Consider the following 12,563-nt stretch of genomic DNA (forward strand, 5'->3'; position numbering starts at 1 on the left):
AGTACAGTAGGCTAGTGTCTAATCACTGGACTGGACTACTGGACTGGACTACTGGACTGGAATACTGGAATGGACTACTGGAATGACATTTTTTTTTGGTTTTACACATTTTTAAGGGTGGGGTTACTGTACATTTGGGTGACTTGTGACAACATTTCAGCACTGAGTGGTGAATATATGATATTTTAATCCTAAACAGTAGCTGTGATAAGCCAAATGGGTTCAATTAATGCATTCTATTCACTGCTTGACAGTATCTACTCTACTGTATAGCAGATACTGACATGTGTGTACACCCAAAAATGTTTCTCTCACTGTTAGGCACATGTCAGTATTGTGATGCAACTTTCTATAACATATATTGTGAATTGGTGACTAGTCACTAGAGTCCATGATATGTAACTGTGTGCAATGGGGGCACATTAAACTTACTTTTTAAACTTGTACATACTGTATGCTATCGTGCTATGACTATGCAATTTTCTACTCTTATTAACAGCTAGCTAAATGGCATTGTAATACAAATGCAGTCATCTCATTCCAGTAATGAAATATAACCAGTTATGTGATGGGATCTAGTTTGTGTGTTCACACACACACACACACACCATATATGTTATAGAAAGATATATCACAATAATCACATGTGCCTAACAGTGAGAGAAACATTTTTGGGCATCTACACATGTTAGTATCTTCTATACATTAGACAAGTTGAAATACTCGAATTTCATTGGCTACTTACAGGTATCTAAATCCTGTAGATCCCTTGTTCATGTCTCAATAGATCCCTGTCTCTGGGGTGATGCAATTACACACCTGTAACAATGGCAATGCATGGGTGTTTAACTGGCACTGTTACAAGTTGACAGGGGCTTGTTTTGTTCAAGAACGCTTCGTGTTACAAGCAGCTGTGAAGGTACAAGCAGCAGAGAAGGTACAACAACGAGCTATGGTCTAAATTAGTTAGACATTGAAACACAGGGTTCTACGGAATTTAGAAACCCTCAGGCCCTGTAGTAGCACCCTCACTTCGCTTGTGTGCCACAAGACAGGGAGGACCTTTCGGGTTTCTAAATTCCATAGAACCCTGTGTTTCGATGTCTAACTATTAAGTAGATACTGTCAAGTAGTGATTAGAATACATTGAACCCATTTGGCTTATCACAGCTACTTTTTAGGATTAAAATATCATATATTCACCACTCAGTGCTGAAATGTTCACAAGTCACCCAAATGTACAACTACCCCACCCTTAAAAATGTGTAAAACCAAAAAAATGTCAGTCCAGCAGTCCATTCCAGTATTCCAGTCCAGTAGTCCAGTCCAGTGATTAGACACTACCAGTACAGTAGTACTGTATAGTAGGGATCGTGCAGAACTGGGCTTTTCCAGCCAAAAGTATCACCTAAAACCAGCCTCAATTTCCCTTCATGACAACGTGGGGGTATTGGTTAGACACAACTCCCAAAAATGTCTTCAGACCAACCCTAAACCCTTCCAAAAAGTTACTATGGAATTGTAAAAATTTTCTATTTTATTCTGACTAACTGATGCCTTCAGCCAAGCATAACTCAACAATGGATATAGCTGTGGGCTTGATTTCTTCACTGTTCGATGTTGCTTTGTCCCGAGATGTGCCTTTTCACCAACTGCAGTATGTACAATACACACATCATGGAATTTCCTTTGTCCCCAGTTCTTTTCACTGACAACACAAGGTGTTCATTTATTTGCAATAGCGCATTAGTTGCTTCCTGTTAATAATTTATTTAGTACATGCTGCTCGACTGCTGGTACATTTGTTTCTCATGTGTTTGAGTTCAATTGATTGTTCCCGACAGGTGTAGGATAAGAGCTCGTTTTTAGCAAAGTAGAACAGGTACATGCTGATTAGTTGGCACGGTCTAATCGCTTAAGTTTCTTAATGGGTATTTCATTCTATGAACAATGGCTAATTGTTTGTTTGTCGTGTATTTGAGTTCAACTGACTGCTCCAGATGATGGGTGGATAAGAACTCATTCTTAGCCTTCTCACAGGTTCCTAGTGGGACAGCACTCACAGAAAATTAGTGTCTTAGCAAAATAGAACAGGGACGTGCTGATTATAGTGTAAGCTCTTTGTACTAAGGTATTTCATTCTATGAACACTGATGTACTGGCCTGTAGCTATGCCCAGCTTGTTACAGTTGAGATTGGTTGCTAAGGGCACTTCACACCTGTGACGCTGACCAACATATTTCATGCATGCAAGTTACCATCAAGAGCTATTAAGCCATTGTTTGATCAAGTTGCCAGAATTGCAATATCCTGCTCGTACATTCAATGTTCGCTCCTCAGAACTGTGGGATCTGTCAAATCTGTTAAAACTAATTAATTCTAAAATTGATGTATGTGTGTGTTTTGTTTCTTTTTGCCTTGCCAGGGCTCCAGCTTCTTTAAAGCTTCTTGGTACCCCTATGTCTAGGCCCCTTATTTATTTCCTGTACACTTGTCTTAAACCATATAAGATGTATAAATCAATCAATTAAATCAATTGTTGTAGAATATCAGTACACCAATCTATGTGCAAAATTACAGTTTATGTTCAACGAAAAAATTGATGGCGTCTTCTTTGATTGACTTCCCATAGCTACATCAATTCATCTTTATGAAACAAACTATAGTTACGTAGATTGATCACCAGTTCTATAAAAAGAACAGAAACGAGTATAAGAAAAAATTAGGAATTTTAAACTAGAGTAGGGATCAACTAGAAAAATTGCACCAATAAAAAGTACTGAAACAAGCTTGAGTTAGTATATTATGACAACAAATTTAGTGTTGTTTTAGTAAGGACTTTTAGTTTTAGTTATAGCCATGGCCAGTTTCGTCAATAATTTTAGTTTTAGTTATAGTAATCTTTCTTAATTCCTTTTAGTTATTGATTTAGTTATGGTTATATTCTATGTATGTGTTGTTTTAGTTTTAGTAAAAATGTGAAAATATTTTAGCTATAGTTTTAGTAAAATTTATAAAAACCTTTTAGTTTTAGTTATAGTTTTAGTTGTATATAAGAAAATCTTTTGGTTTTAGTTATAGTCTTAGTTATCTTTCCCAATTCTTTTTAGTTTTAGATTAGTTTTGGTAAATTATTCTATTGTATTTTAGTTATATAGATTTAGTTTTAGTTATAATATGAATTTGCTTTTAGTTATAGTTTTAGTTAACTAATATTTTTTATACAAATCACTGTTCTTATCTACAGAGGATGATATAAGACAAACTAGTGCTCTACCAATACAGAAAAATACCTAACAATCCAATACCAAAGCCAAAGGATCTGTTAATACTGATGATTGCTCTATAATTTTGTGCTTGTCTATATAAAGTTGTGTTATAGTACCTGTATTTATTTGCAATAGTGTTTTATAACAAAGGTATACAGATTATGCAGTGACTGTTCTATTAGAGTATCTCGGTATTTCATGCAAGTTGCAGTTGCTTAATTTTACAACAAAGCAAATTCCACGCCTTTTATGATAGAATACGATTTCCAGCCTGCTTTTACTAGCATAGCACTTATTATGGTGATGGCACTTGACGTGAGTAGGTCTTATAGTAGTGTACCACCCCGCCGATTGTACCATAATGGCTATAATACCTACCGGCTTTGATTCGTTGGAATACTAGAGAAGTTACAATGGTATTGTAACGTAGAGTTTGTTTTATTACTTTTGTGATACTCTAATAGACATGTTTTCAACAATTTTTAATAGAACACACATAGATTTTCCATTGGTAGATCTATGAAATTATAAACTCTTACTATTTACTATTGAGTAGAATTTAGCTAGAATGTTCATTTATAAAGTATACATTAAGTGAGGTGAACAACTGTGATAGCAGTGGCTCAGTGGTTAAGGGTTTTGGGTGTTCAGTATGGAGGTCCATGGTTCAAATGCTGGCAAGCTTTTTCCGACATTTTTCATGCACCTTTTACCCCGCAGTGACTGTTCTATTAGAGCATTTCAACCCTGCGATTTACAATTGTTTGGTTTTTGCCTTGTAACTCTATAGCTGTCAATGCGATTCCTTTTAAACCACAAAAGGTTTGAGTTATGAGAGTTAATCTATACACATACTGATTTACCAATTTTAAAGTTATTCATAAGTGTAGGCGTGACAACAAGTCAGCCTATTTTAATGCAAATAATCATCCATAGTTCTATGACTATTTATCATGCAGCTTTGCACCTAACTTGGTAAATGATTGTGGTGGTTTTTAAAGTGTACCAAAGCTCAAGACAATCGAGCTACACATTTGCATTTTATAATGGTTTTTGTAAAGTGTACAAAAAGAATAATCTAAGTCCCTAAACAAAGGGGAAAACTGAAGAAATTAAGCTGATTTTTGAAGGCTCATATTTCATGATTGAGTTAGGCAATCTTGCTCAAATTTAGGGGGTAGTATGTGGGGTGCTAAAGGTGGAGGGCATTTGCAGTATAGAAATGATTCCAATTTGAGAAGGGAGCACGGAGCTACATATGTGTGAAAATCGCATTTTGTTTCTTCCTGTAAATATACTCACGATATGGCACGCCGGCTTTCTTGGCTGCACAAAAAACTACAGTGTGTCTTGATTGCTATTAATGCATTTGAGTTACAATGTCTCAAAGTCAGGAAAAGTGTACATAACATTTGCCATAAATCAATGCAGTGTGTAAACCTGTAGCAACACAATAACATACGCAAAGCTTTCCTTAGCCTTTAATTTTACAATAACATGTTAATTGATATTGCTGGAATTCTATACAGAGAAAAGCACATTCAAGGTATCCTGTTTGGCAGACATTACAATGGTTTATTTGCTTTAAATCTTAGATACTGTGTGAGCAGACCACAAAGGACTCTAACTTTTCAAGAATAGACCCAGTATTGCCATTAAACAAAATTGATGTGGAAAACATTTCTTATTAGAGATCATTGATCCTGCTGGCTGTTCCGCACCTGATAATGACTGCAATTTGTCAAATTTTGTTAAACGTATTTTCTGGTGGGCACCCTAATCATTATATAACATGCTACACAAGTGAAAAATACACTATGTGGGGTCTATCACTCAAGGTACTCCATGGTGCTGTGCACTGTGTAGTTTACTTATAGTTGAAGCAAAACTATTGGAAGCCTTTGCAGAATTTGAAGTGAACATACAACAAGTTGTATTGCTTGACAACACTATTCTTTAGAGGACAAGGTCTATGTCTTTGTGTCAGTCTATGCATGTTGCTTTCAGTATAAGCTGTGTACTGTGATTTGTGTCCTCAGTACACAGTGCTAATTAGGACTGAAACGATCATGGTTTTTTAGCATTCGAGTACTCTCTAGAGTTAACGATCGAGTACTCTCTAGAGTTAACGATCGAGTACTCACAAATACTAGTTGCATGTAGTCATACCCATTTGACATGTGTTGTACCAATCTTAAACAGTTTACAGCTTTTCAATTAACAACAATGATACACACGTCATATTAATGTACTGATGTTAGTGTCCCTGACAAAAAGTTATGCCAACCAAACTCTACAGCCTTCATTGTGTCACTCCCTGATGACAAATACATCATGTAAGCTGGGTCATGTGATCTTAACGAGTACTCAAGTACCAATTTTACTATCTTTGAGTACCAAATTCCTTAACAAGTACTTGTCGAGTATTAGTACTTGTATCAGCCCTAATGCAAATAATACCATTTTATGGATGCTTGAAACACTTCCTTCATTTTTGGCATTTTCACTTGTGTAGATGCATGCTTCAGTTGTCATAGTAAAGGTATACCATAGAACAGTGTGAGATTCTGCAGGTCCATGTGCTTTTACAAATATGTATTCAAAATCTGCAATGCAGATTGCAGCAGAATTCATTTGTGAAACTATCAGCACTAGATTCAGTAGATTGCTAACCATGCATAGTGACATGCTGATTTTCTTAGACAATGAATGACTGTATAGGCTGAACTTCTCGTGTCATGAAATATACTTCTGAGCTCAATCCCATTTGCTTCTCTTTTGCATTATGTACTTTGCTACCAGCTTTACAGCATCTTATCTTTAGTACACAAGTCAAACCGTACCTCATTCCACTAGCAGTTTAATACCTAATCACTTACTGATTCCACTTTACTCTCAATACATCAATTCCACAAGGTATTCACAAATATTCAAACAAAATTTCACAGTTTTATAATTGTTGACAACATATTTCCTGAAATGACGATTGCATTGGTAATCAAATTTTATATCTGTTTTCAATTGACCTTTAATACAACTGAGTTGATGCCTTTAATAGCCATATTAATCTTATCTGTGAAGATATACCAGTACGTATGCAATTAACAGTACACCCCAGTAAAGGATCAGTTCGATGGGTGGCCAGACAAGAGATACATAGCAGAAAACTTACATCTTATTTTCTCATTGCAGGTAATATTTAACCACTCAAATACAATGTCATCTCGCGAGAGAGCAAGCAATTAAAAATCTTGTTAATTAAAGGCTGTGGCACCTGTTCCGCTCACAAGTATTCATACGGGTGCCACATCCTAAAGTGAAATGAGTGCCACACCCTTTAATTAGCGAGTTTTCTTATTGTTCGCATTCTCTCAACATGACATTGCATTTGAGTGGTACCAAATACACTAATGAGAGTATTTAGAATATTCATATGCCTGCACTGTCCAGAATAGAGGTCCATGAGAAGTGTCATGCAAGTCAGGCTTCCCTTAATACTATAGCTTAGAAACCACCAAGGAAGGAATAATGACAGAGATCGAGTTATGATGATCACAGAACCAGATAAGTAAGTACGGTATGCTCCTTCTTATCTGGAAATACCACATGCGGATTACTTCATTTGCAATCTACCAGTGGACAATTAGATAATCCGATAACTGCTTCAGTAAACAATGAAAGAAACTCAGAAACTCAGATTGAAATATCTAATATACCACTGCATTCGCCCTCTTACTGGAAAAAAGAATAACTTTGTTTAGTGTTTTCGCACCATGAAGCAAAAATGAGTGTGTGCTTGTTTTTGTTGCAGTAAAACTTTATTGTCACCATATCTAAGCTTGAACAGCCTCCTTGCTTGATACCATGGGCAGATATAGGACAAAAACTGTACCTTAATGAATGCCCCAGTTCATGGTGAACACAATGATGTAAGTCCCAACCCCACAGAATGCTGCACTTGTGACATAATCATGATCGATTAAAGTGCCTGCAATTTATTTTCCACACTGGCAATGTATAAATCGATTGTTTGCTGTCTATCATGATAACTCCACCAGATAAGGCTGAAAACTTTAATTTCCTTCAGACAACAAAGAAGTCATAAATTAATGAAGTTTAATAAAATTGCAAATTAGTCAGTTCTTAGCAGGTCACATATAGCTCTCTTTTTACAAGCACATCTATTAATGGTAATGGATTGTCATTGAGATTACATTTGAAACTGTAAGGCTATATATTAGTTAGAATGGGTCAACAAGGTTTCTACACTATTTAGAGACCCGAGGACGATGTGGGCAAGGTTACACACAAACTTAATTACTGAGGCTGTAGGCCGAGGTAATTAAGTAATAGTTAGACTTCAGACCACAGGGGTCTAAGTAATTTAGTAACCCGATGGGCCTGTGTCGTGGCGCCTGAGTGAAGCGAAGGCGCTACTACAGGGCCTGAGGGTTACTAAATTACTTAGACCCCTGTGGTCTGAAGTCTAAGTTATTTAGACCCTTTATGTAGTTGTTGTACCTTAACATTGTTGACAGCTGCTTGTAACAGAGAAATGTAGCGTTCATTAGTAGAAACAAGCCATTATTGGTTTAAAATTAATTTTCAGGTGGCGATGCGTTGCCAACGCTACCAGTCCGGGTGCGCGTAATAAACATGAAAAGGGTCTAAGTAAACATGAAAGGGTCTAAGTAAACATGAAAAAGGTCTAAGTAACTTAGACACCTCCAAAATTCACCAAATTCACCACCAAAAGGGTCTAATTGTGGATAGCCAAGCCCACATCATCTGAGGGGCTCTAAGTAGCATAGAAACTGATGTCGACCCATTCTAAGTGATTTAGAAAATTTCCTAGGTAAAGAAAGAGTGAGAGAAAGTGGCAAACTGTGCGTCACAGTACATGCTAGCATTCTTAAGTCGAGTTGATTGTGTCAGTGCCACTGCACTGGCGTGACATTCATAACTGTTGCGAGACTATAGTGCCAATGTCAAGTAGTTACTATGCCGCGCTAGAAATATGCTTGTCTTGTCCAGAAAGTAAGCTATTAAGAAGCAAACTGTGAGTGCTAGCATTGAGATTTATCCTACGAGTTTGTTGTGTCAGCACCACACCATGCCAGACATTGGTACTGAATGCTAATGATGCCTGTCTTGTCCAGAAAGTAAGCTAACAGTAAGGACATTTTGTTTTTGGCTTTGCTGATTTTTGTTTGATGAATGTAGTAAACAACCACCAGTGAGACCACAGGTTACTAACTGTTTAGTAACCCTACCACAGGTTTCTATTGGATTTAGTAACCTCAGATACCAAAGGGAATATTACGTAAAATTTTCTAAGTTATGTTATCACAACATCTTATGAATATACTATACACATCCTATAAGGAATAACCATGTAGCCACAGGAAGGAGACCCACACATGTACATCCAGTAGTGTGACCACCCCTGGGTAGTGGTAATCCTAACTGGTGACACAATGCAGACACAAAGTAGTCTTGTGCCCAGCTGGGCTCGTGCTAATGCGCAAACACCGTCTGATGACAATGCCCGAGTTTCTTGGGCCCAGAAGTGCAATCCAGCCAAAATATTGGCTGGCCAATCAGAATCGAGGAGTTGCATAATCACATGAATGTATTGGAAGTAGACAAAAAAGCAGACTACTTAAAGCCTTTTATTATAAGTTACTCTCCTGGGCTGTTCAAGGCGATTGTTGTCAAGTTTTTTTCCGGTCTCACCTTGTGAATCCTGACTCGATGTTTCACCAGAAATGATACGTTATCCTTTACTAATACGATAAATGAAGAAATCGCATTAAGTAAACACCCTATTTTACGTTTTACTTTTTCCCTAGCCATTTTTGAATGGTATTTCAGTGTTTTAAAATGATTATGCAACTCCTCGATTCTGATTGGCCCGCCAATAGTTTGGCTGGATTGCAATTCCAGGCCCAAGAAACTCGAGAATTGTCACTAGATGGTGTTTGAGCATTAATGACACAAAGTGGCTGAATAATGTTATTCATATATTCATAACATGAAACTAAAAAGCCACCATTACCATATACTCTATACCACACACCACCAATAACAGTTAGGTGATAGGTTTGTCAATAAAGTGGAGTTATTTGATACATATCAAATAAGGCAAGCCAATGGTATTCATGCAAGACATCAAGTAACTTTGAAATGTAATAGAGAATCATACAACTTCTAGCAATGCAAAAATGTGACCAAACCTATTGTCATGATGAATCAGTGATAGCATCATTGATTGTATATTGTTAAACAGCACTGCCATTCTATGATGTAATCATCTAAATTCACCACATCTGAATTATGGGGAATGCCCAATATATTCAGATAAGAGGAAAACCATGAACTAAAATGGTTTCTATTAAAGTTCTGGAAGTGCATCAACAGCATGTGCTGAGGTTGTTAGAACAAATAAGTAAAACAAACAAACAAGTAATGATAAGAGCCTTAGTAACCATGCAGCATTTGAACATTAACACCATAGAATACCAAGGTTCTGTCTACTACAATCAGTCTTCTGAGGAGAATTCCTTTTAACTATTATTACCCAGTATACACCAGGATAGAAAAACAAAAGGCTGAAGATGTGATGATCTCCAAAGACTGGTACCAATTGTGAACAGAATGCATGGTATATTTAGGTAATCTGGAATGCAACTAGTGCGTGGTTGCTTTATCCTCCTATATAATCACTTAAGTTATCTTACGACAAACCAATAACAAAGCACTGGGAGTTCCATACAGATTTGAACAACCTTTTAATTACACCTGTGATTGGTCAGTGAGTGAAGTACAGGGTATGACAGGTTTACACATTCACTGTTAACATGACATTCTTTCTTGACAAATAAAATGTGGTACTCAAGGTGACGAAGGCTGTTCTATAACTTCACACATCATTACAGTATGGAGTTACGTACAAGCATTTGATGCTGATAAGTGACTTTCACGAATCTTGGCTAACAGCAATTCTGTAGCCATAGCTATAGTCAGTAAGGTTGCTACACACATTTCCAGGTTTCAAACTTGTATGGTTTTGAAACTGTAATTGCTATTCCATAGTTATAACAGATTTACATTTTCTTCTAGAGGAGAATTACTGATGCAGTAGCTACATGACCCAAGGATGCAAAATCTAGTTATCTACTTATTTCGAACAGTCAATTCAAATTATGTAACACTAGAGCAGTGAAGTAGCAATATTCTGACTTGATAGCATATAATACCAATAGCAGATAGTGCTACATAGCTACGGCTGGCTGGTATGGTTCAGTGGTGACTGAGTGTGATCCTGTGGAGTTTTTACCACTTTTGGTGTCCCTATTGTGTAATCACTGGAAATGATGTCATATCACTGTTAGATTTATAAACTATACCAAAAACAAAGAAAAAAGTTATGCACAAACCAGGCACTGCATGAACCCTGACCATTCATGCATGCTTTACCACTATGACACACTGATACAATTTCTAACCCTATTATAAAACCAAATTATGTAAGGATCATGAAATGTGGCGAAAAGAATATTTCCCGAGCATCTTGGATAGCACTGCAGTACGTCACCATTGCTATATTTTTAGACAGACTGCCATTGCCACCACCCCTAGCACCAGTTGGCATGTGCTGGACAACTAAAGAGACAAAAACAGGTTGGTCTCAGTAGTCCCTGTGCCCATCAAAGCAGCCCATCTCTGGAGAGATATCAGCTGATCGAAGCGAGATGGACCTGCTGCCACAGATGCACACTGTTGCAGAGTGCAAAAGAGAGTAAGACAGTGTGCACCTCATCCAGGTCAGAGTACGGCTATACACAGTTGAACCTCAGTGAAACAGTACTAGTAGGTCTATAGAAAACTATGGTTTCTTTCCCCATTCCTCTAGTAGTTGAGAACACAAGGGGGTAAAAGAAGTCTGCTCTACCTCTCTAATGTGGTCTCCATATTCCTGTAGTTTGTGGCACCAATACAGCAATGGGATACTGAGTTGGCAGTAACTCCGTGCATTAGGGTGGAACAAGACCCTTACATCAAAAAGGCACTTTGTCTCTGCCACCCCAGAATCCACTAGCATGAACATCAGCCCTAGCTTCATCCTGTTGGTTAGCAGACCTTGTCTCAATACCATTTCTCCAGTAAATGGTTGTAGAGGAGGTTCACATCATAACACACCTTAGAAGGGCGACTCAGCAGTGATGTTTCAAAGATCATAGTGGCGAACTCGGTAGCGAATGAAAGTGAAACCACTATTGTTATACTTGTAGCACAGCTACGTGAGTGTGCACGGGAACCTCAACGGGAACAACAACGTTACAGTACAAATACACAACTTATTAGTCTCAGGCTACTGAGACGCTGACGAAGGTAGCTACGTATACATACATAATATTATGGCAGAGAGCCGGTAGTCACGTGCATTAAAAAAAACTTGACAAAAAACCTAAAAAAAGTTGCCTCAGCTGGGGCTTGAACCCAGGCATTCATACTCATATTCAATGCTCGTTACCACTGTACCACCGGTGCTGCAGCTACTCACCTTCCTTAGTTTCTACCTTATAAACGTCCAACTGAAGTAACTTCTATATATAACAGGAGTGAAGAAGAAACCAAAACTGAACCCTACCCTAACGAACTACTTTTCGCATCCCCTAAAGTAGAATGCTCGGGGCAACCTACTAGACGCGTCCCCCTAAAGTTGAATGTTCGAGGCAACCTACTAGACGCGCGTGCCCTAAAGTCGAATGCTCGAGGCATATTGGACGCGTACCAACCCTAGTTCGCCTAGATACAACTGGTGTGTTTGATAGTCCAGTAAATGATGGATTTATGCCGGTAAAATAGCCGTTCGTGCTTGTTACCCGGTACCGGCACAAATATTACTACAATGTATGAATACATGCCGCATGCGGTTTACCGCTATACGTATCATGAGAGAAAACCATCAGTTATGAAGTGATGAAAGTATATAAATTACAGAATGTAGGATAGTCCTCGGTCCATAAATAGTAGAGCGCTTCGCGCCTTCTGCTATCTATGATATCACGTACCTCGGTAAGAAGAATAGGAAGGCATCATTTAGGGTGGGATCAGACGAACCATGGATCATCTAAAGGGTGTCGAGCAATATACTCAATGAAGAAATACCTTCCCCACTGACGTCCACTCAATCGTGTGTGACGTCACCAGTTTTTTTTGCACTTATATGTTAGGCGCAATCTGTGAATTTGCGCAGTTTATAAATTGCGCTGCGCATTTTGTGAATTC

At 37.8% G+C, this 12,563-nt stretch overlaps 1 protein-coding gene across 1 annotated transcript in view; it reads right to left on the bottom strand.

The window, feature by feature from the left end:
* LOC136251320 (uncharacterized) overlaps positions 1-12,477 on the bottom strand; it is a 93,963-nt gene extending 81,486 nt beyond the window's left edge. The window contains exon 1 of the mRNA XM_066043755.1: positions 12,347-12,477. Within this exon, the coding sequence (XP_065899827.1) occupies positions 12,347-12,374 (28 nt within the window). The 5' untranslated portion in view covers positions 12,375-12,477. The remainder of the gene's footprint in view (positions 1-12,346) is intronic.
* Between the last annotated feature and the right edge of the window lie 86 nt (positions 12,478-12,563).

This window comes from Dysidea avara, chromosome 3 (genome assembly GCF_963678975.1).
Source record: "Dysidea avara chromosome 3, odDysAvar1.4, whole genome shotgun sequence".
Classification (NCBI taxonomy): domain Eukaryota; kingdom Metazoa; phylum Porifera; class Demospongiae; order Dictyoceratida; family Dysideidae; genus Dysidea; species Dysidea avara.